This window comes from Emiliania huxleyi (assembly GCF_000372725.1).
Source record: "Emiliania huxleyi CCMP1516 unplaced genomic scaffold EMIHUscaffold_36, whole genome shotgun sequence".
Classification (NCBI taxonomy): Eukaryota; Haptophyta; order Isochrysidales; family Noelaerhabdaceae; genus Emiliania; species Emiliania huxleyi.
In genome coordinates this window covers 675,174-697,022 of record NW_005199274.1, presented here as the reverse complement: position 1 = coordinate 697,022, position 21,849 = coordinate 675,174, and the positions used below count along the sequence as shown (strand labels likewise).

The 21,849-nt window shown below is 66.0% G+C and overlaps 8 protein-coding genes across 8 annotated transcripts in view; 4 read left to right on the top strand and 4 right to left on the bottom strand.

Annotated features, from left to right (window-relative positions):
- EMIHUDRAFT_208903 (hypothetical protein) overlaps nucleotides 1–812 on the top strand; it is a gene marked incomplete at both ends in the record, with an annotated part of 5,695 nt that extends 4,883 nt beyond the window's left edge. Inside the window, one exon of the mRNA XM_005772458.1 lies at nucleotides 555–812. Coding sequence (XP_005772515.1) covers nucleotides 555–812 — 258 coding nt within the window. The remainder of the gene's footprint in view (nucleotides 1–554) is intronic.
- Nucleotides 813–2,683: 1,871 nt separating this feature from the next.
- On the bottom strand, nucleotides 2,684–3,931 carry EMIHUDRAFT_208902 (hypothetical protein; the record flags this gene model as incomplete). The annotated part of the gene is made up of 4 exons (XM_005772457.1): nucleotides 2,684–2,692; nucleotides 2,960–3,183; nucleotides 3,272–3,849; nucleotides 3,927–3,931. 4 exons carry the CDS (start codon nucleotides 3,929–3,931, stop codon nucleotides 2,684–2,686), a joined length of 816 nt encoding a protein of 271 aa, XP_005772514.1.
- A 1,953-nt stretch (nucleotides 3,932–5,884) lies between these two features.
- Nucleotides 5,885–8,831, bottom strand: EMIHUDRAFT_451082 (hypothetical protein). The gene is made up of 12 exons (XM_005772456.1): nucleotides 8,505–8,831; nucleotides 8,347–8,415; nucleotides 7,995–8,094; nucleotides 7,755–7,867; nucleotides 7,633–7,680; nucleotides 7,509–7,547; nucleotides 7,305–7,352; nucleotides 7,192–7,227; nucleotides 7,049–7,118; nucleotides 6,797–6,846; nucleotides 6,558–6,659; nucleotides 5,885–6,326 (listed from the first exon to the last, which is right to left on the bottom strand). Exons 1-12 carry the CDS (start codon nucleotides 8,799–8,801, stop codon nucleotides 6,135–6,137), a joined length of 1,164 nt encoding a protein of 387 aa, XP_005772513.1. The 5' UTR covers nucleotides 8,802–8,831; the 3' UTR covers nucleotides 5,885–6,134.
- Nucleotides 8,832–8,924: 93 nt separating this feature from the next.
- On the bottom strand, nucleotides 8,925–10,079 carry EMIHUDRAFT_355331 (hypothetical protein). Its single transcript, XM_005772455.1, has one exon. It carries the CDS (start codon nucleotides 10,056–10,058, stop codon nucleotides 8,994–8,996), a length of 1,065 nt encoding a protein of 354 aa, XP_005772512.1. The 5' UTR covers nucleotides 10,059–10,079; the 3' UTR covers nucleotides 8,925–8,993.
- Nucleotides 10,080–11,377: 1,298 nt separating this feature from the next.
- EMIHUDRAFT_436011 (hypothetical protein) lies at nucleotides 11,378–14,023 on the top strand. Its single transcript, XM_005772454.1, has 8 exons — nucleotides 11,378–11,468; nucleotides 11,821–11,939; nucleotides 12,104–12,340; nucleotides 12,675–12,770; nucleotides 12,815–12,895; nucleotides 13,043–13,276; nucleotides 13,366–13,403; nucleotides 13,433–14,023. The coding sequence occupies exons 2-8, from the start codon at nucleotides 11,823–11,825 to the stop codon at nucleotides 13,791–13,793; spliced, it is 1,164 nt and encodes a 387-aa protein (XP_005772511.1). The 5' UTR covers nucleotides 11,378–11,468; nucleotides 11,821–11,822; the 3' UTR covers nucleotides 13,794–14,023.
- A 668-nt stretch (nucleotides 14,024–14,691) lies between these two features.
- EMIHUDRAFT_65499 (hypothetical protein) lies at nucleotides 14,692–15,558 on the bottom strand (the record flags this gene model as incomplete). Its single annotated transcript, XM_005772453.1, has 1 exon — nucleotides 14,692–15,558. One exon carries the CDS (start codon nucleotides 15,556–15,558, stop codon nucleotides 14,692–14,694), a length of 867 nt encoding a protein of 288 aa, XP_005772510.1.
- A 307-nt stretch (nucleotides 15,559–15,865) lies between these two features.
- EMIHUDRAFT_451080 (hypothetical protein) lies at nucleotides 15,866–18,733 on the top strand (the record flags this gene model as incomplete). The annotated part of the gene is made up of 7 exons (XM_005772452.1): nucleotides 15,866–16,492; nucleotides 16,647–16,714; nucleotides 17,286–17,435; nucleotides 17,647–17,749; nucleotides 17,861–17,941; nucleotides 18,251–18,303; nucleotides 18,568–18,733. Exons 1-7 carry the CDS (start codon nucleotides 15,875–15,877, stop codon nucleotides 18,731–18,733), a joined length of 1,239 nt encoding a protein of 412 aa, XP_005772509.1. The 5' UTR covers nucleotides 15,866–15,874.
- A 1,972-nt stretch (nucleotides 18,734–20,705) lies between these two features.
- Nucleotides 20,706–21,716, top strand: EMIHUDRAFT_65557 (hypothetical protein; the record flags this gene model as incomplete). The annotated part of the gene is made up of 2 exons (XM_005772451.1): nucleotides 20,706–21,134; nucleotides 21,180–21,716. The coding sequence occupies 2 exons, from the start codon at nucleotides 20,706–20,708 to the stop codon at nucleotides 21,714–21,716; spliced, it is 966 nt and encodes a 321-aa protein (XP_005772508.1).
- Nucleotides 21,717–21,849: the final 133 nt, after the last annotated feature.

The window sequence follows — 21,849 nt, the reverse complement described above, 5'->3', positions numbered from 1 at the left end:
TCTCCCCCACATCTACACCACATCTCGGCCACATCTCCGCCACATCTCCCCACATCCGGCCCCCAGGCACCGTCTCGGAGCTCAAGGCGGCCTACTCCTCGGACGCCCTCCCCCTCCTCCTGCAGCTGGCTAGCGGCGAGCATGCCGCGCACGCGCCGGACGGGGCGGGCGAGGGGGGGAGAAGCCTCGACCTCGCTACCTCGGCGGCGGCGGCGTCGGCGGGCGGCGGCGGCGCCGCCTCGGCCTCACAGCGCGTCGCCCTGGCTGCCCCCCACCCCGCCGACGGAGAAGGGTCCCCGGTGCGCCACAGCGGCGCGCACGGCGGTCCCGCCGCCGCGACCGGCCCCGCGGAAGGGGCTTTGCTCGCCGCGCTGCACAAGTACTACCTGCAGGCCCGGATGCTCGTCGGCGCGTGGCTGCGCGCCGCTGCGCGCCGCGGCCGGGCGCGCGCGCGCGTGTCGCTGCTCTCGCTGCACACCTCCGCCAGCACCTCCGCCCGCTCCTGCTCCCGCTCGTGCCGCCGGCAGTGGCGACGAGGGGCGCGGTGGCCGCAGGCGGCGACCTGGCCGCGCGCCGCCGCGCTCGCCCGCGTGTGGCTGCTGCCGCTGCTCGCGCTGCTCGCCGGCTGCTGCTCGAGCCACCTTGTGGGCATGCTCGCCTTGCTGCTCGACGGCACGGTGCGAGGCCCGCCGCCCGACGGGTCGCACCCCTTCTCCCCCGGCCCCCCGCCGGCGTGCCGCTCGTACCCACCGGCGGCGGGACGCACCCCGCTCCCGCTCGGGATCCCTTCCACCCTGACAGAGTTGGAGTAGCTCTCCGCGGGCCGCTGTGCGAACATGAAAAGTCAAACCCCAACACGTGTGTATATGCTTCGCGGGTCGCGGCCCACCTCAGCTGTTTCAGCTCCTCCACAAACCAGGTTACTCGTCGTGAAGAAAGAATGGACGAGTCGATCGAGAAAAGAGAATTTTACAAACAAATTTTACAAAGAAAAGAGAAAGTTCATGCCTTCCGTCGTCCCTGGGTATCGCAGCTGTGTCAGGGCTCAGGGGCCCACCCCGCCACCAAGGAAATAGACGGCGGGCGCTTTCGGCATTTTCGGCATACCTTTTGCGTCCACGCCGCCCGTCGACTCGTCGTAAGTTTGCCCGGTCCCAACCAGTCGCGCAGATCGACACATACTCCACAGCGCCAACCGGTCCGCCCCCCGCCAAATGGCCAGCATAGCTCCCGCACCACAGCTACAAGCGACCGCCCGCGCGCCAGTGGTCGGCTCACTCCTACCCGGGTACTTTGGATTGCATCTGGTCGCTACTCGCTGCTTCGCGCCCTCCGCTGCTGCCCCAGCAGCCACCCAGAGCAGCCACTTAGCCGGCCTCCATTGCACCGTACTAGTACTGACCCCAGACCCACACTTCCCAACTTTGACCCCCGCTCCTCCCGCCCTCGCCGTGCAGGTTGCAGGGCCTTGTCAAGGATGGGCGGTACGCTCCCGTGTATCCGCAGAGCCTCGTATCGCCCCTCACCGCACCATTGTCACCTCCCTACGCAGGTGTCTGGTTTCTTCTTGCATGCTTTGCAGCTGGTGCACTGAAGGGTACCGGCGCGCACCCGGTGCGCCCCCCATCGCAGTAGCAGCAGCAGCGTGTAACGCTTCATCGCAGTAGCAGCAGTAGCAGCAGCAAGAGCGTTGGTAGCAGCGTGGTGGCGCTAACGCTCGCGCCTGCACACAGATCGTCACGAACACGCTCGATACCCCCAGTCTGGAAGAGGACCATCCGACAGCGAGGGGCACGGCATTCGCCCACTTACCAGGCTACGAAGGACGACAGCCGTTCACATCCAACCTTCTTGGCGGATCGGCCTCGGATGGCGGTGTCTGCAGCCGTGGATGCGATGAGGAATCGTGCTTTTGCTTGTATGTTCAGGGAAGATGTGCATATCTAACCTGCATCAAGTGCCTTTCTGGCTGGCGTCTCGTGCAAGGGGTGGCGACACCGTATGGCCCGCAAGGGTACTGCGAACCGCTTGCATCGCCCCCGTCCGCATCGCCGCCTTCGCCGCCCCCGTCGTCTTGCTGTGGAGGGCCAACGTGGACCATGCCGGGCCAAAAGTGCTGTGGTGACGTGTGTAACGGAGGCTGCACTACGGATGGGTGCGGCGGCCTCATTACCAGAGAAAACGGTTGCCCTGGCGGCTACGGTGATGGCCCCGAGGTCTGCCCCACGGATTTCAAGTTCCCGTCATTACACTTTCAGGGTCAGGTGTGCTACAATACTCAGGCCTTCGCGGAGGCTGGCACGGGGCCATGCGGCTCTTGGTGCACGCGAGACATAAGGGTTGGCGACGGATGTAGTGGCAGCAACGTACAGCGCCTCTGCAATAACGCAGCAACGTCGCCGCCTCTGCCCTCGTTCGCCGCCGCCGCCGCCGCCGGGTTCGCCTCTGCCTCCGCCCGCGTCTCCGCCTCCGCCTCCCAGCTCTCCGCCCGCGTCTCCGCCTCCGCCTCCCAGCTCTCCGCCCGCGTCTCCGCCTCCGCCTAGGGACGGGTGCCAGAGTAACAGTAGCCTTGTCATGGCTCATGGCCTCCCCTCCTCTTGCCAGAGCGTCCTATCCTATGCGTCGTGTGTGAACCCCCTCTGGGACGGTGTTTTCTCATTTTAAGGCCGGCACTGTTGTGGAATTACATAACCTACAGTGTTACGTAGTACAGGGCGACGAAAAGTGAGAAGAGGGGGTCAGAGACGCGGGCTGGCGCACCGCTCACTTTACCGTCAACGCGCACCAAGCCTCCGCCAGGGAAGCGGCGACGGTGTCGAGGCGGCGAGGGCGGCGGCGGGGGTAAGGTGGGCGGCGGGGTAAGGTGGGCGGTGGGGGCGGGGGGGCGGTGGCTGACGAAGAGGGTGATCCTTTGGCTCTCGCTGCAGTAGGTGCGGGACGCAAAGTAGAAGGTCCCCACGTCCGTCATCGGGTACTCGAATCGGTTCCACGCTCCAGCGCCCGTGCCTCCGCCGTGGGAGGATCCCGCCAGCTGGTATGGCCCGTACTCGAACCCGGCAGCGGCAAAGTCGCATGCGCTGGAGGGCATGCTCCACACGTCGCAGTCCCACAGCTGGTAGATGAAGACAAGCGTGTCGCCAACCTCGAGTACGAGGGCGGCATCGACGGGATCTGCGCCCAGCGCTTTGCCGTGGTGCCGATGACAATCTCCCTGGACGGCGGCGGAGGCAGCGGCGGCGAGGGCGGCGGCAACGGCGGCAGCTAGTTGCACTCGAAGCCGCCGACCGGCTCGAGAGGCAGCAATCGGGAAGGGCGGGCAGGGGGCAGGCAAAGAGATTGCGGCCCAGCCTGCAGGCAGTGAGCGGCAGGTTGTTGAGCTGCGACGGCACGGTGCCGGAGAGGTCTGTACAGGCAGAGATATCCCAGCTCCAGTTGCCGCCCAGCTCGGGCGGGATGGTGCCCGATATCTCGTTGTTGGACGGCCAAAGCTGCTGCAGCAGCGAGAGCTTGCCCGGAGGAATGGTGCCCGAGATCTTGTTGCTGTACAGCCAAAGCTGGTTCAACCCCGAGATGCCGCCCAGGTGCGGAGGGATGATGCCCGAGAGATCGTTGTTGGACAGCCGAAGCTGCTGCAAAATTGAGAGTTCGCCCGTCGTCGGAGGGAGGGTCCCCGAGATCTCGTTGTTGTCCAGGTGGAGTTTCGCCAGCCCCGCCCGGGCGTTGTTGATCGTGTGCGGAGGGATGGTCCCCGAGATGCGCTCGCCGTCCAGAACCACCCCAAAAGGTGCCGTCGCACAGCGACGTTCCGTAGTGAGTGTTGTCGCAGATACGCCCCGGTACGCCTCGACGCTGCCCGCAAGCAGGAATGGCAGGGCTGGGGACGGACGTCAAGTTTACAAGCAGAGAGAGAGAGACTAGAACACAACCCCATCTCTCTTTTCTCCCAGTAAGCTAAAAGTACGTACGTACAAGCACACAATCCGGCTAGCAAAGCATCAAGACATAGGCACGTCCCCAAGACTTTTCCTACGTTCAGGTCGTAGTCCTCTCGAGGGCGCAGGTTCGAATCCTGCAGCTGTCATTTTGCAAAAATATCGAGCAAAAAATAACTGCAATTTACATGACAGGAGAAAAGACGAGGAATTGTTGTGTTGTGTGTTGTGGGGGGGGATGGCACACCATACCGTAACCGGCACACCGACGTAACCGCACACCGCAATCGCTCGACACGAGGTCGCACGTCACGCTAGGTCGCCACGCGACGGGTCACGCTAGGTCGCAGCCTGAGGGAGGGTGTAGAGGATGTAGAGTGTAGAGCGCTGTAGAGCTGTAGAGCTGTAGAGCGCTGTAGAGCGCTGTAGAGCGCTGTAGCGCTGTAGAGCTCTACATCCGCCGCGGGACGAACTGCGTGCGTTGTAGAGCGACCTAGAGCGATGTAGAGGCGCTCTACAACGTGAAATCTCTACAACAAACTCTACATCAAAAGCGGCGAACGAGGCACGGTCGCTCTCCGACATGAGGCGCGTTGCACTTGCCAGTGCTGCCCTGGCCTTCTGTCTGCCCGCCCAATGGGTGGCAGGTGCCTCTGCTGCTGTGGCATGCCTCACGGCTGCGACTGGCCGGCGCCTCGGCACGTCAGCTCGGCTCGGTGTAGCGATAGTGGCCAGCGCAACTCACCTGGACTCAACGCTCAGCCAGGAGCTCCCGCACGCGCTGGCGCGAGGCATGGCGCATGCAACGCGCAGCAATGCTCGCCTCGCCTCGCGCAAATGCGACCGTCCTCGCAGCCGACAGTCCACCGCCTGCTAAAGAAGCACAGCGACGAATGCGGCACCGGCGACGCATGGCAGGCTGGTCATGACGCAGTTATAGGGTGTTGTGTGCCGTCAGAGTGACTATCTGTGTGTCAGGGATAGTCAGGGCCGTCCATCAGAGCTCCAGTAAGCTCGGAGACACCCCATTAGCGCGGCTCGACCTCTTTGAGTCACTGCCTTCCCGCGGTTTGGCTGTAGAGCCTCTACAACAAACTCTACAGCAAAATCGCGCTCTACATCGCTCTACAACGCACGCAGTTCGTCCCGCGCCCGATGTAGAGCTCTACAGCTCTACAGCGCTCCAGAGCGCTCTACAGCTCTACAGCTCTACAGCGCTCTACACTCTACATCCTCTACACCCTCCCTCAGGTCGCAGCGCTCTCGCCGTCGCGTGCGGGCGCGGCGGAGCGGGCGGTGGGGGCGCTCGGACGGAGCGGGCTCGGCCCCGCAGGTTCCGCCACCTCGCCCGGCCGCGGAAGAGGCCGGCGCGACGCTGAAGAGTGAGTTCGCGTGTTGGTATTGTAGGCGTTCGAGGGAGGCGGCCAGCGGGCGCCAGGCGACGCGCCGGCTGCCACCCCGGCCCGGAGCGTCCCGATTGCAGCCTGGTGCGTTGCCATCCTAGGCGTCGCGAGCACGCGAGAGCCGTGTGTGATGCCCAACCCGTTGACGTGGGTGGGGCGTGGGGCATCCCTCCTTGCGAGCGGCCGGGCGGCGCAGCGCGCGAGCCGCGGAGCCGACGGGACGTCACAACGCGGCAGCCGCGAAGGCAGAGGGGGCGGCGACGAGGGAGGCGTGGCCCGTGCCTGTGCTGAGCACGGTGGCGGCGCCGGCCGGGGCGGACGTCGAGCAGCTGTACCGTCCGGCGTTGCCGCCCTCGAGGCTTTGCACCTGATGCTACAGAGGGCTGGCAGCGAGCTGACACATCTCCCCGCGCGGGAGGGAGCCCATCGGCTCATCGGCATCGCACCACGCGACCACCAGGTGGAAGTAGGAAGAGAACTAGTGTGGGCTGGTAAAATACATCTTCGCTCTCTAGACATGTGGTTGCGCATGTGAGGGAGCAGGGACCCGCACAACAGTATAAGCTACAACATCAATAAGACAGGAGGTCCGGGGCAGTTGTTTGTTCGTTGTGGTCCAAAGCGCAGGGCGGCGGCGAAAGAGAGGTGCGTGCCCCGAGTGTGCGGCGGGTTGTCACATGACCCACTCCGACGCCGCGGCGTGGGAGAGCGGCTGGTTGAGCGCAGCTGCAGAAGTACCCTCTCTCTTCAGTCGGAGATGGGTCGACCGGTGCGCTCCCGCGAGCCGCCCGCCTCCGCTCTACTTGTACTTGTTCTTGGCCAGCGCGTACAGCAGCGCGCCCGCGACGGTGATCGCCGACCCCGCGGCGCCGAGCGGCGTGATCGTGGTCTTGAAGACGAGGATCGAGGCGAGGATGATGACGACGCGCTTGACGGTGTTTGTGACGGCGTGGGTGACGGGCGCAACCTCGGCGAGCGCGAGGAAGGCCACCTGTGGGGGAGATGTGGGGGAGATGTGGGGGAGATGTGGGGGAGATGTGGGGGAGATGTGGGGGAGATGTGGGGGAGATGTGGGGGAGATGTGCATGCCCTCGTGGTAGTCAACCACCACTGTGAGGGAGTCCGCTCCGCTCCGCGCATGCAGCCCTACCCCCCTCCCCCCACCCACCCACCCCCTGGCCTCGGCCCAGGCCCGCCGCTAGGGCTGCCAGGGGAAGGGTACCTCGTTGTAGATGTAGTAGAGGAAGCCCGAGCAGGCGAGCAGCTTGAGCAGGTAGGGCGTCGTGTAGCCGGCGGCGAGCGCGGCCGACCACGCCGCCGAGGCCTGTTCACAGCTACGGGTGTGAAGAGACGCCGTTCACAGTAGAGGGCGGCCGACCACGCCGGCGGCGGCCTAGAAAAAGAAACACACCCGCGTTAAAGAAAGAAACACAGCGCGCGGGCCGACCAGCTGGCGGAGGCCTTGGCTGGGCCTTCGAGGGCGAGTGAGACGGGGAGGATCGCACAGAAGCCTGCGACGCGTGCGCGCGCGGTCACCGGCGGGCGACGAGGCTCAAGAGGAGGGGGCGGGAGCAAGGGGAGGGAGAGGCGGGCGAGGGATGCGCCAGAGGCGGGAGGAGCAGAGTAGAGCATCACTGCGGAGTGGTGAGCCGCTTGCCGACTAGAGGTGGGTTCGGCTCCATAGGGAGGTAGGGGAAGGTGGGGTGCGCGCGCCGAGGATTGAGAGCACGGCGAACATGTTTGCGGGCGTGAGGTTCTCCCCGAGCGACTTCCCGTCGAGCACCTGCAAGAGGAAGGTTCCGAGAAGGGTCATGGCAGCTGCGAGGGACGCGCCTCCCGCGCCTCCCGCTGTGCACCTTCTTGGAGAGGATGGCCTTGGCGGCGGACGTCACCTGGGCAGGTTCCGAGAAGGTCCCGAGAAGCTTCCGAGAAGGTTCCGAGAAGGTTCGGCCTTGGCGGCGGACGTCACCGCGGAGCCGGTGCCAGCGATGAAGGACATCCACGAGAAGGTGAGCTCCTTGAGCGAGGCGAGACATGGTGAGATATGGGGAGATATGGGGAGATATGGGGAGATGTGGGGAGATATGGGGAGAGATGCTGAGCTCCTTGAGCGAGGCGAGACATGGTGAGATATGGGGAGATATGGGGAGATATGGGGAGATGTGCTGAGCTCCTTGAGCGAAGCGAGGCTGACGCCGGCGATGATTGGCACCTCGAGGCAGTGGGTTCCGAGAAGGTTCCGAGAAGGCTCCGAGACGGCTCGCGGCTCTCTGGCTCGACAGCCGGGCAACGCGGACCAGGGAGGCGTACACGGGCAGCGGCAGAAAGTCGCGGAAGAAGAGCGCCTACGCCCGGACCATCTCTCGGCTCCGTCCCGGCCCGCGTGCCGGCGGCGGGCAGCGCCGCGGGAGACGCGCGCAGAGATGAGGGCGGACCAGACCGGCTCGGTTGCCTTGAGCACGTGCGTGAAGGAGATCGCGCCCAGGCCGAACGAGATGACGCCGCCGACGTGCGTGCCCGCCAGCAGGATGCCTAGAAACAAGAACTACGCCGCCGTAGAAAAAGAAACACCGTGCACCGTGCCCGCCAGCAGGATGCCTAGAAAAAGAAGTATGATGTCGCAAGAGAAGTACGGCCTGCGTGTCGGCCAGCAGGATGCCCGACGGCGCGAGCAGCTTGATCGACTCGAGCGAGATCTTTGGCGTCTTGCGCAGCCCCGTGCTCCAGAGAAGAAACACGTACGGGAAGCCAAAGAAGAGCTGCGGGTTAGGGTTAGGGTTAGGTTAGGGTTAGGGTTAGGGTCAGTGCTCCAGAGAAGAAACACGTACGGGAAGCCAAAGAAGAGCTGCGGGGAGAAGAGACGGCTCTCAGCAGTGCTGAGAGGATTGGGAGCCGAGGAAGAGCGGTGGCGGCGCAGGTGATAGTGGGTGATGGGCTTTCCGTCTGCGTCGGGCGGAGGAGAGAGGCTCTGCCGCGTGTCTGTTTGTACGCGTGTCTTTTTGCGGCCGTGCCTCCCAAGTCGCGGCGGTCCACGGCATCGGAAAGGCCGTCAGCACGAGCTTGTTGCCGATATTGTAGGCCTGAGGACGCGGCACGAGCGGCATGAGCGCGAACCGGGACCCACCGGCACCGGCGCTGGAACCGGCCGGAGGGCGGGCGGGGTGCGGACCGTGTTTAGCGAGTACCAGAGGAAGAAGAGAACGCCGAGCCGGATGGTGCGCTTCAGGGAGGACGGCGCAGGCTCTGGAGGAGAGCAGTACTCGGCGCTTTTGGGGTCGTATGGGTCGCACGTCCCAGGCTCTCGCCCGAGCTGCGCGGCGGCTGAGAATGCGGCACCATCCTCCGCGCTGCCGTCGAGGAGCGCTGGTGGCACGCGAGCGGCCAGCGGGCGGCGCAGCGCTGGCACGGCACCGATGCGATGCGCTGGCGCGTACGCGGCGGAGAAGAGGACTGAAGCTGCCGCCATGAGCTCAGGGTCGGCGAGCTTCCCTTCGGCGTGTCACAGGATGGAATCTCCGGCTGACCCTCGGGCACACCTCTTCACCTTGAGCACTTGAGAAAAAGTAAATGATCAGTCTGAGACGAGTCTGCATATTCTTTCGTTGAGTCTACCGCGAAGTCACAGCGATTTCAATCGTCGCACGGCTCACGCCGCCTGTCAGTCTGCATGGAGCGCGAGGTGCGCAAAGTCGCCCTCGAACTCCTCGAGGTCGCGCTGGCGCGCCGCGCCGTCCGGGCCGTAAGAGCCGAGCCTGGTCTGGGCCCGCTCTAGCCAGCCGTAGAGGAGGGGGCGGCAGCGCTTGTAGGCCAGAGCCCCGTCCACCGCCTCGTACCAGCGCATCTTTGCGGGCGGGAGGCGGAGGACGGTGGTCTTAGGGTCGAAAACCGTGTAGCCGAGGGTGGCCGTGGTTGGCACGGTGACGCGGGCGAGGGAGGAGCAGCTGTGGAAGGCGTAGTCGTCGATGGAGGTGAGGCTGGCAGGGAAGGTGACGGAGGAGAGGGCGGAGCAGCCCTCGAAGGCGCAGCTGCCGATGGAGACGAGGCCAGCGGGGAGGGTGACAGAGATGAGGGAGGAGCAGCCGTAGAAGGCGTAGCCGCCGATGGTAGTAAGGCCGGCGGGGAAGGTGACGGAGGAGAGGGCGGAGCAGTAGTAGAAGGCGCGCTTGCCGATGGAGGTGAGGCTGGCGGGGAAGGAGGCGGAGGAGAGGGCGGAGCAGCGGTAGAAGGTGCCCTCGCCGATGGAGGTGAGGCCAGCGGGGAACGTGACGGAGCCGAGGGCCTCGCAGCCGTAGAAGGCTTCGTCGCCGATGGAGGTGAGGCCGGCGGGGAAGGTGACATGGGCGAGCGAGGAGCAGCGGAAGAAGGCGTGATCGCTAATGGAGGTGAGGCTGGCGGGGAAGGCGGCGGAGACGAGGGAGGAGCAGCCGTAGAAGGCTTCGTCGCCGATGGAGGTGAGGCCGGCGGGGAGGTCGATGGAGACGAGCGAGGAGCAGTCCTCGAAGGCGCTGCTGCCGATGGAGGCGAGGCTGCGCGGGAAGGCGACCGAGACGAGAGAGGCGCGGCCACGGAACGCCCGCTCCGGCAGGTGCGTCATGCCTTCGGGCAGCACCGCGTGCCTGTCGGCGACGACGACCTGCCAGCCAGCCACCTCCAGAGTCTCGGACCCGGGAGGCGGCGCGGCGTTGCTTGGCGGCACAGAAGGCGTCGAGGCGGGCACCACCATCGTGCGGAAACAAAGAAATTGTGCCGGGGCGCGCGGGGGCGGCGGGTGTGCGGCGAGTGTGCGGGATGTCTGTGGGCCCGAGAGCGATATGCCATGTCCGCCTTGCGTTGTTTCATAACATCGAAGGCTGAGCTCAAAGAAAGAAACACGAGCATCTTTCGCCGGCGCGAGAAGGTGCCTCACCCCTGCAACACAACACGCCACGCACCTGATACCCCCCTCTCCCGGCGATGCCATCCGTGCCGCGGCGCCACTCATGCGCCGCGGCCTCGGCGCACCGCCGCACATCGAGTGCCGCCCTCGCCCGAGAACTGTCAACGACTTATTCGCGGCCACGGTCCTCGGACCCGTGGCTGCGGTCGGGCTGTGGAGCCCTGATCTTGGCCGCGCAGCATCTGGGGAGAGCCCCGGCGGGGCGGCCGGCACGCCACTACACTTCCGCGCGCCGCGAGCGTGGGCGCGGCTTCAACGGCGTGAGACACGACTCCTCCACCACCACCACCACACCGCTCAGAGTGCGCCGCCCCGCCGAGCGCGCAGCGCAGCGACGCCCGCCGCCCTCGCCCGCAGGTCCTCGGCGTCCGGAGCGACTCACCCTTCCAACGTCGCTCTCCCCTCACGAGCCGCTGCTGCCGGTCGGAGGCGCGCGCACCGCGCCTTGCACTTTTGATGCCGTGGGGCTCCTGCCTTCTGGACGTGGAGTCGCGAGGGCTGCCCCCCCTCTCTACCTTCCCTTCCCCTACCTTAGGCGCGGCGCCCCCGCCCGGAGTGCGGGCCTTTGAGGCGCGAGAGCCTAGAAGCGGAAGATCTCCCCATATCCCCCCCGTATCTCCCCGTATCTGGCAGCACGGAGCCTAGAAGCGGAAGACGTGTCATGTCTTCCAAAACTAGCGCTCGAGCGGACACGTCTTCGGCTGTGTTCCGCTGTTCCACTGTGTTCGCAGCCCCTCGTACTCACGCGGTGCTCTGGACACACACACACACACACGCAGGCGCGAGACTCGCTGTCGCAGCCGCCCGCCGAGATTACCCGAGATTACCCGAGATTAGGCGCGAGACTCGCTGTCGCAGCCGCCCGCCGAGATTACCCGAGATTACCCGAGATTAGGCGCGAGACTCGCTGTCGCAACCGCCCGCCGAGATTACCCGAGATTACCCGAGATTAGGCGCGAGACTCGCTTTCGCAGCCGCCCGCCGCCGCCGCCGCCGCGGGCTGCTGCTGCTGCCTGCTCTCGGCGGCCGGCGTGCTCTGCCTCGCGGGCAGCGGCATGACGTTGTATGATTTGTTTATAATTATATTACATTATATCAGCTGCAGGCGTGCTCTGCCTCGCGGGCAGCGGCATGACGTCGCACTTTGCGCGCGCTTTTGCAGTCTCGCTCGGCGCCGGCACGCATCCAGCCGAGAGGGTGGAGAGAGGGGCAGCCGAGGGGGTGGAGAGAGGGGCATCGCAGCCGAGGAGGTGTGGAGAGGGGCAGCCGAGGAGGTGTGGAGAGGGGCAGCCGAGGGTGTGGAGAGAGAGCGGCATGCATCCTCCCCTCCCCCACGGTACCCGAACCCACCCTCCCCTACCCCCCACGGTACCCGAACCCACCCTCCCCTCCCCCACGGTTACCCAGACCCACCCTCCCCTACTCCCCACGGTACCTGAACCCACCGTCCCCTCCCCCTTACGGTTACCCAGACCCGCCCTCCCCTACCCCCACGGTACCCAAACCCACCCTCCCCTACCCCCACGGTACCCGAACCCACCCTTCGCAGGCATGTCCACCGGGATCGGCGCCTGCCTCGTCTGCCTCACCCCCTCGCTCAACCGCTCGCTGCTGGCCTGCACGCTCTCCTTCTCCGCCGGAGTGATGATCTACGTCTCCCTCGTCGAGGCGAGCTGCGGCGATGCCACTCACTCGTACTCAGTGCCTATTCTCGTACTCAGTGCCTACTCCTTTGATCCCGGGGTGAGGATCTACGTCCCCCTCGTCGAGAGGAGTGGGGAGGTGTGCCGCCTCTTCCGAGCCGCCCTCGCACACCCCCCCCCTCTCTGCAGGTGATTGCCGTCTCGAGCGAGTACTTTGCCAAATCGCGCTCCGAGGCCTCCGCCGCCGCCCTCGCCACCCTCTCCTTCTTCGCGGGCGCCGCGCTGATGGCACTCATCGACAACTGCGTCCACCGCGCCCTCGGCGCCGCCGCCGCCGCCGGAGACGGGCTCGGAGACAACGGCAGCGCTTCTCCCTCGCATTCCCATAGCACACCTCTCATGCCGCCGCCCCGAGAGCACACACATGTCGTCTCGTGGCTGCCCTCAAAAGCCCATGCAGCGCATGGCTAGCTGCCCTCACAGCGCGCACTCCATGGCCGGCGCCCAAAGCACACATTGCATGGCTGCCAGCGCGGGGGCGGGAGGGAGGCTCGTCGGCGGCAGCGCCTTGCCTCACCCGCGGGGCCGCGTCCTCCCATATCTCCCCATATCTCCCCCATATCTCCCCCATATCTCCTGGAGGACGACCCACCTCGCGCCCAGAGCTCGACTGCTCCTCCCATATCTCCCCCATATCTCCCCCATATCTCCCCCATATCTCCCCCATATCTCCCCCATATCTCCCTTGCCTGCAGGGGAGCACGGCGACGAGGAGTTGGTGGGGGGCCGGCTCCGCCCGCTCCACCCGCCGGACGACCACGACGAGGAGGCGGCCGCGATCTACCCTACCTCCAGAGTACCGAACCCAGTGTGGGTTCAGTCTCGTGGGTGGTGCGGTAGGCGGCGGCCATCGAGGCGGTCGGCCGACGGCTCGCCGGGGATGCGTCGCGCGCCGAGCGGAAGAGGCTGCTCGCGATGGCGGTGACACTTCCTAGACACTGCCTAGCCACTTCCTAGCCACTTCCTAGCCACTTCCTATGAACAGGCTGCTCGCGATGGTGGTGGGGCGCCTCCTACCGCACCACCCACGAGAGGGAAACTGGATTCGGTACTCTGGAGGTGCGGTAGGTGGTCATCTCCGCCGCCATCGCGCTGCACAACATCCCGGAGGGCATGGCAACCCTCTCGCACGCCCCTCCTCCCACCATCGCAGCCCCCGACGCCGCCCCCCTGCCCTCACCCCCGCCCTTAAGACCCGCCCTCACCCCCGCCCTCGCCCCTCCACCGCCGCAGCCGCCCTCCCCACCGCGCACCCCCGCCCTGGGGGTCCGTCGCCTCTGGACGCGAGCCTCGCGGCCTTGTGTGCGCAGGCAACCTACGTCGCCTCCTTCCACTCCGTCTCCTCGGGGTTGCCCCTCGCCGCCGCCATCGCCGTGCACAACATCCCGGAGGGGCGCGTGACACCACACCACCCACGGGACTGCACTGGGTTCGATACCATCGGGGGTATGGTACTAGGCTCGCCGTCGCGATGCCCGTCTACCACGCGACCGGCTCCCGCGCCCGCGCCGTCGCGCTCGGCAGCTTGTCCGGCATGTCGGAGCCATTCGGCGCGCTGCTCGCCTCGCTGGTCGCAAACGAGCACTCGTCCACCGGCGCCTTTGGCGGCATGTTCGGCCTGACGGCAGGCATGATGACCTACGTCTGCCTGTCGGAGCTCCTCCCCTCCGCGTACGCGGAGCGAGGCGTGCCGCGCAGCCGCGTCGTGGCCGCCTTCTTCGCCGGGGCCGCCGTCATGGCGAGCAGCCTCATCATCGAGAAGTTCGCCTCGGCGGCCTTCTCCGGCCCCTCCGGCCCCGGCGGCGAGGCGGCCACATGAGGTTTGAGAGGCGTTTTGACGTTGCTGTCCCCGGAGAAGCCTGCACTTCTTCACGATCTGAAGCTATCGAGCTAACAGGAAACAGCTACTGACGTATATGTGTGTGGTATTTTGATCCTGTCTCGCAGTGCTACACTGCTAGTGCTAGTGGGAGTGGCCCCGGGGCCCAATCGCCCAAACTTAGGGGACCCCTAGGGTCCTGAGGGCCGGATTTTTTAAGACCTTTTAAGAAATGAGGAGGTTTGGGGGCTTAACTTGCCATTTAAGAGATTGCAGGCACGGGGGGTCCCTCTAGCCTCTTTTAAGAGACCGTTTAAGAAAATCGGCCTCACCCCGGCACGCGTCGCTGGGTTCCGCGCCGGTTTCTCCAATACTGCCGTTATTCGGCTCTGAAGACACATCTGTAAGTCTGGTGCACTGGCAGGAGCCATACTCGCATAGGGGACGTGCTAGCTGACTGTAGCCAGCTTCCCGGCCTCCGGCGTGTCTACTGGGAGCCTCCCGGACCATCGACCTCGGGAGCTCTCCCGCACCGTTTAAGCGTTTAAGACCGATTAAGGAATTGGCGGCCCAGCAGCTCTTAAAACTTGCCATGGCAAGTTTTAAGCCGTTTAAGCCGCAGGCGCCCCAGGGCCCACCCTTTTAAGCCTAGGGGTGTCCCCTCTAAGCGCCCAAATCTCCCAAAGCGGTTTAATATTCGAAAACGAAAATAAATAAAAACATCGGGGGTTGCTCGTGACCTCGTGAGTCGTGTTCGTCCCAGCTAGAGCGGTAGAGGCCAGACGTCCGTGTACTCCGCGGGCGACAGGTCGTCCCAAAGGTCGACACACAACGATCAGCTCACACGACGCCGCAGGCGCAGCAGCCCCGCGCTCAACATGGCACACGTGACAAACTGTCACTCTACAAGCGGCGCAAAGTCGCCCTCGAACTCCTCGAGGTCGCGCTGGCGCGCCGCGCCGTCCGGGCCGTAAGAGCCGAGCCTGGTCTGGGCCCGCTCTAGCCAGCCGTAGAGGAGGGGGCGGCAGCGCTTGTAGGCCAGAGCCCCGTCCACCGCCTCGTACCAGCGCTGCAGGTCGCGCATGCTTGCGGGCGAGAGGCGGAGGACGGTGGTGGCGGGCAGGAAGGCGTGGGCGCCGATCGTGGCAGTGTCTGGCACGGTGACGCGGGTGAGGGAGGAGCAGAGGTAGAAGGCGTGGCTGCCGATGGTAGTAAGGCCAGCGGGGAAGGTGACGGAGGAGAGGGCGGAGCAGAGGTAGAAGGCTTCGTCGCCGATGGAGGTGAGGCTGGCAGCGAAGGTGACGCGGGTGAGGGCGGAGCAGTCCCAGAAGGCGTGGCTGCCGATGGAGGTGAGGCTGGCGGGGAGGGTGACGGAGACGAGGGAGGAGCAGTCGGAGAAGGCGCAGTCTTCGATGGAGGTGAGGTTGGCGGGGAGGGAGACGGAGCCGAGGGAGGAGCAGCCGTAGAAGGCTTGCTCGCCGATCGAGGTGAGGCCGGCGGGGAAGGTGACGGATGTGAGAGACAAGCAGCGGTAGAAGGCTTGCTCGCCGATGGAGGTGAGGGTGGCAGGGAGGGTGACGGAGACGAGGGCGGAGCAGCTGGCGAAGGCGTGGCTGCCGATGGAGGTGAGGCCGGCGGGGAGGGCGATGGAGACGAGCGAGGAACAGCCGTGGAAGGCGCCTTCGCCGATGGAGGCAAGGCTGCGCGGGAAGGCGACCGAGACGAGAGAGGCGCGCTGGAACGCCAGGTCCGGCAGGTGCGTCATGCCTTCGGGCAGCACCGCGTGCCCGTCGGCGACGACGACCTGCCAGCCGCCCACGTCCAAAGTCTTCGTGCCTCGACGCCTTCGGCGCCGCCGACGAGCGGCACCGCTGGAGGCCCAGTGGGAGGCCGGCATCATGCGGTGCATGGGGATTTTCTTTTCTCAAAAATATTTTCTTTACGCACTTCGCTTTCTTGACCACTTCGAGTCGTAGTAGATGAGATTTTTGAAAGCCAAGAAATCTCTTCTACTACATGGAATACACCTAAAGAAAAATAAAAAAGAAAAGAAAAATAAAGGTGCCGGCTTTCTCCCTTCGATGGCGCCCCGCTCGCGCTGCTGCTCGCGCTCCTGCGACCGGCACGCCTGGCGCGTCCGCCCCTGCCGAGTACCGCTCCCAGAAGCTCCCCTGACCCTGCACGCGGCGCTTCGTGTGGCGCTGCGCTGTAGCGACGCGACCGGGCTCGCGGCCGCCCTCGAGGTGGTCAGCCAGCACTGGGAGCGGGAGGGTGGGTTCACGCTTACGCCCGAGGCTGCGTCGCGCAGCGGCGGGCTCTGGCTTCTGAGCCCGGCTGACATTGCCGCAAGGCGGCGGCACTCGCAGCGCGGCGGTAACAGCGAGCCATACGACGCTCCGCCATACGCGTTTGAGGTTTCGCCGCACGACGGCGGCGGCGCGGTTGCCGACGAGAAGGCTGGCGGTGGAGCCGGCACCGCGGCCGTCGCGACGGAGGGCTGGCGCGCCGCGGGTCAGAGCGGGCGGGTGACGGGCCAGCTCAGCCGCGTGCGCTGGCCCGAGGGCGGAGATGGGGTGCCTGCTGCCGCCGCACGACTGCTTGCTGCTCGGACGTGCTTCGTCCTGGAGGGAGCGAGGCTGTGGCCCGCCGCACAGGACAAGTGGGGCGAGCCCGCCTACCTCGCCGAAGGCCTCGGCGAGGCGAGCCGCGTCTCGCAGCTCGTCTCTCTCCCTCTCTCCCTCTCTCCCTCTGTCACCACCCGCTCTGCTCCTCGACTCTGTCACCACCCGCTCTGCACCTCAGCAACGCGACACCCTGCACCTCCGCGCCACCTCCCTCTCCACCCGTCTCCAGGTGAGCTGCCACGTGCTGTCTGCGCCCGCGCAGACCAAGGAGTTTGCCTACTTCTTGCCCGGCCGCAAGTTTGCGACGCTGGCGCAGGCGACAGGCAGCTGACTGCAGCCCGGCGGCACCTCAGCCGCATCTCTCCTTACATCTCTCGTCTCTGCTGCGGCCGCACCTCGGTCGCACCTCGGCCGCACCTCGGCCGCACCTCGGCCGCACTTCGGCCGCACTTCGGCCGCACTTCGGCCGCACCTCGGCCGCACCTTGGCTGCACCTTGGCTGCACCTCAGCTGCACCTTCTCGCAGGCGACCGCCGCCGGCTCAGACCGTGTCCTCGCCGACTACCGCTTCGAGAGGCCAGACGTCGCCCAGCTCAACGGGGAGCCGCGAACGGCGTCTCTTCACACCTGCACCCGTGCGTAGGCCCGACGTCGCCCAGCTCAACCTCCCCTTCGCCGCCTTCCTCGACCCCGCGCACGCCGCCGCGGGCCGCTGCCTCTACCTGCAGCACCCCCTCCTGCGCCCCGCCGGGGCGGGAGCTGCAGAGGCGGCGCCGCACTCTCCGCCGCCGCCGCCGCCGGCACACCGGCACGGCTACGGCGCGCCTAGTACCACACCTCCAGAGTACCGAACCCGGTGTGGGTTCAGTCCCGTGGGTGGTGCGGTAGGCGTGCCGACTCTCGCGCCGACGCCGCGGCTCGGCGCCGCCATGGCTGCCGACCTCTCCTCGCTGCGGCTCGCGCGGCTACGCGCGCTCGAGGCTGCCGCGAGGGTCGGGGCGTGGACTGTCTGCCAGCTGTTCGTCGGCAGCGCGGCGACGGGCGGCGCGCGCACACGGCTCCACTCCCTAGAAGCGGAGCACGTGTTCTTTGTCTCCCTCCTAGCGCCCGAGAGGACACGCACTCAGCGGGGGTCACCGTACTCGTACCCCCCTCGTCCTCACGCGGTGCTCTGAAGACTCTGCACAATGCCGCCTCCCCGCCCTCATGCCGGCGCCCTCACCACGCAGGCTCCACTTTGACCAGTACGACAACTTTTACCTGCAGCTCGCGGGTACAAAGACCTTCCGCCTCTTCGACCCCAGCCAGAGCGGCAGGCTGGCGCCCTACCCGGTGCACCACCGCATGGACCGCTCGGCGCAGGCGAAGCTAGATCTCCCCACATCTCACCCACATCTCACCCACATCTCACCCACATCTCACCGCACGGACCGCTCGGCGCAGGCGCTTCCGCCGCGCTGCGACGACGCGCGCGGCGTCGAGGTGACGCTGCAGCCGGGCGACCTCCTGTACCCTACCTCCAGAGTACCGAACCCAGTGTGGGTGGTGTGGCAGGTGACGCTGCAGCCGGGCGAGATCCTGTTCCTGCCGGCGTACTGGTGGCACGAGGTGAGAGATACAGCCGAGATGTAGCCGAGATACAGCCGAGATATAGCCGTGCTGCCGGCGTACTGGTGGCATTAGGTGTCGCCCGAGATCACCCGAGATCACCCGAGATCATCGAGATCGCCCGAGATCACCCGAGATCGCCCGAGATCACCCGAGATCGCCCGAGATCGCCCGAGATCACACGATATCACTCGAGATCACCCGCCGGCGTACTGGTCGCACGAGGTGACGACCGGTCCCGTCCCCGCCGGCGCGCTCGCTGTCTCGCTCAACTTTTGGTGAGACCACCCGAGATGACCTGAGATGACCCGAGATGACCCGAGATGGCCAGAGATCACTCGAGATCACTCGAGATCACTCGAGATCACTCGAGATCGCTCGCCGTCTTGCTCAACCTTTTGGTCCCGCGCCGTCGCTCACGCCGCCACGGCGCGCGCGAAGTGATCGCTTCAGTCAGTCAGCCGGCCGCTGTAGGGTGCTTCCACCACCCCCGCGAAGCCACTCTCCCTCCTGTGCCTGACCTGCCCGGCGCGCCGTGGCAGGTACTCGGCCATGCAGCAGATCCTCTCTCCCGAGTGGCCGCTCGGTCCGCCCCTGCGCGTCGAGCTCGCGCGCCAGCTCGAGTACCTCGTCGCAGACAGCTTTGGCGACGCCGGCCGCGCGGTGCCCGCATTCTTCCGCGGGCTGCGCGCGCAGGTGGCCGCCTGAGGGAGGGTGTAGAGCTCTACATCTGCACTCAGCATCTGCATCGCCTCGTCACGCGCCGGATGTAGAGCTCTACAGCTCTCCAGCTCTCCAGCTCTCTCCAGCACTACAGCTCTCCAGCGCTCTACATCGCTCTCCAGCTCTACAGCGCTCTACAGCGCTCTACAGCTCTACATCCTCTACACCCTCCCTCAGGTGGACGCGGCGGCGGCCGGCCTGCCCGCAGGCGAGGAGGAGGGGAGCGCCGCGTGGCCGAAGATGGAGGCGAGCTGCGCACTCACACCGCCCACTCCCCCCCTCAAACACACACACACACACACACACACACACACACACACACACACACACACACACACACACACACACACACACACACACACTCACCCACCCACCCACCCACCCACCCACTCACTCACTCACTCACTCACTCACTCACTCACTCACTCACTCACTCACTCACTCACTCACTCACTCACTCACTCACTCACTCACTCACTCACTCACTCACTCACTCACTCACTCACTCACTCACACTCACACCGCTCACACACTGGGCCTTGCGCTTCTAATGCCGTGGGGCTCCTGTCGTCTAGACGTGGAGTCGCGAGGGCCCCGCCTGGCCCTTGCCCCACCACCTCGTGTGTGTGGAGAAGCCCAGCTGGCAGAAGCCTGCCTTACCCTACCTTACCCTGCCACCGAACCCTACCTTACCTTAGGCGAGCCGCCCTCGCGGTGTGGCTCCGGAGAAGTGGCGCGGCCTCTTCGAGTACGTGGTCTGGCGGCTACTTATGCTGCTCGAGCCGGGCCACGCCGGCTGCTTCCTAGCCGACTTGTGCGACCCCCGCCGCTTTGACGGCTTGCCGCTGCAGGCGGTGACGGCGGCGGGGCGAGGCCCTCTCAACTTTTAGGTCGTGGCCCGCGCCGCAATATCAGATAAAAGAAAGAAATAAAAGAGAGAAAAGGTAGGGATGAGCACAGCGCCCACAAATTTCTTTTTCAAAAATACACAAAACACATGGACATGGACATGGACGAGGCTCGAGGGGATGCGAACGTGCAATACCACCAAGACAGCTTGGAGAGCTCCCGGTGACGCTACATTTCGTAACGATTGTCGCTAAACGACATCTGCCTCCTTCAGCCTCTGTTGGGGCGGAATGCGCGGGGTTTTCGGCGCGATGCCTCCGGCTAGTACACGGTACTGCTCTGCCGCAAACTCTCCTGCGCTCGCGTGACGTGTGGGGCGCGTGCACTGCGCTCGAAAGTCGCGATTTGGCAATAGGCGCTCGAGCCGGCGCGCAGTGGAAGGGGGCGCCGCGCAGGGGGGTCGGGGGGGTGCGAGGGGGGGCGTGGGTCGGGCGCGCACCGGCCGGCTCCGGGAGCGGCCGTCACGTCGAAGAGGGGACCTGGTGCTGCTCGAATGACGACGCATGCCGCTCTCTGCTGCGCCGCCGATAGCCCCTCTTCCGAGCCGGCGCGTGGCGGCGAGCCGCGGCCAGTATCGCTGGTGCGGTGGAGGCGGCAGCTTGCATCGGCCGGCAGCGGGTGCGGCCATCACGTCGATGAAGGGGGGTTGTCGGCGACTCGTATGGCTCGAGGCCTACGCTGCGCCGCCCAAGCCCTACTGCCGATCCAGCGCCTGGCGTTTGGGGCGAGCCGCGGTCGTCGTCGCTGATGGTATATGGCGGCGGCGGCGGCGGCTCGCCCTTCCCTCCGGCCGCAATTCCGATCCCGCCGCGCTCGCGGGAGGTGGCGCGCCCACCGCGGCACGGCCGTGGCTGCGCATACACCTTACGCCCTTGGTCTCCTCAACGGCTATCCGTGCTTGCTGTGCCCCTGCGTGGTGTGTTTCAAGTTCTTACAACCCAAGGTGATAGAGGGCAAAAAGATCGATTGCGCTCTTGCCGATGCGCACCTGCCTAGGCTCTTGGGTGGCGCACCCAGCTCTCACCGGGAACCTGGTTCTTTCCGCACGATGGTGGTGCCCGCCTCGACGCCTTCAGCGCCGCCGCCGACTGACGCCGCGCCGCCGCCCGGCTCCGAGACTTTGGAGGTGGGTCGCTGGCAGGTCGTCGTCGCCGACGGGCACGCGGTGCTGCCCGAAGGCATGACGCACCTGCCGGACCGGGCGTTTCGGCTCCGCGCCTCTCTCGTCTCGGTCGCCTTCCCGCGCAGCCTCGCCTCCATCGGCGGCTGCGCCTTCTACCGCTGCTCCTCCCTTGTCTCCATCGACCTCCCCGCCGGCCTCACCTCCATCGGCAACGAAGCCTTCGCCTGCTGCTCCTCCCTGACCACCATCACGCTGCCGCTGCCCGATGGCCTCTCGATTGGCAACAGAGCCTTCTTCGACTGCCCCCTCGACGACGAAGCGAAGGCAGCAGTGCGGGCCATCAACGTTTGGGCGGTACGGCTTCCAATCGACGCGCAGGGGCACGCCACTGTGCCGGAGGGCGTCACCTCCATCGGCAGCCTCGCCTTCTACCTCTGCTCCTCCCTCACCCGCGTCACCCTCCCTGCCGGCCTCACCTCCATCACAAGCAGCGCCTTCTCCGACTGCTCCGCCCTCGCCTCCGTCACCTTCCCTGCCACCCTCACCTCCATCGGCGACTTCGCCTTCTGGGGCTGCTCCGCCCTCTCCTCCGTCACCCTCCCTGCCGGCCTCACCTCCATCGGCGGCTACGCCTTCTGCGACTGCTCCTCTCTGACCCGCGTCACCGTGCCAGACACCGCCACCGTCGGCTACGCCGCCTTCCCGCCCGCCACCACCGTCCTCCGCCTCCGGCCCGCAAGCATGCGCGACCTGCAGCGCTGGTACGAGGCGGTGGACGGGGCTCTGGCCTACAAGCGCTGCCGCCCCCTCCTCTACGGCTGGCTAGAGCGGGCCCAGACCAGGCTCGGCTCTTACGGCCCGGACGGCGCGGCGCGCCAGCGCGACCTCGAGGAGTTCGAGGGCGACTTTGCGCACCTCGCGCTCCATGCAGACTGACAGGCGTGAGCGGTGACGATTGAAATCGCTGTGACTTCGCTATAAATAAATAAAAACGTGACCTCTCTACTGTGAGGTGGATCTTTGTTGTGCAGCGTGCAGGGTTCGGCTTTGTGGGTGTGGTCGGCGACTA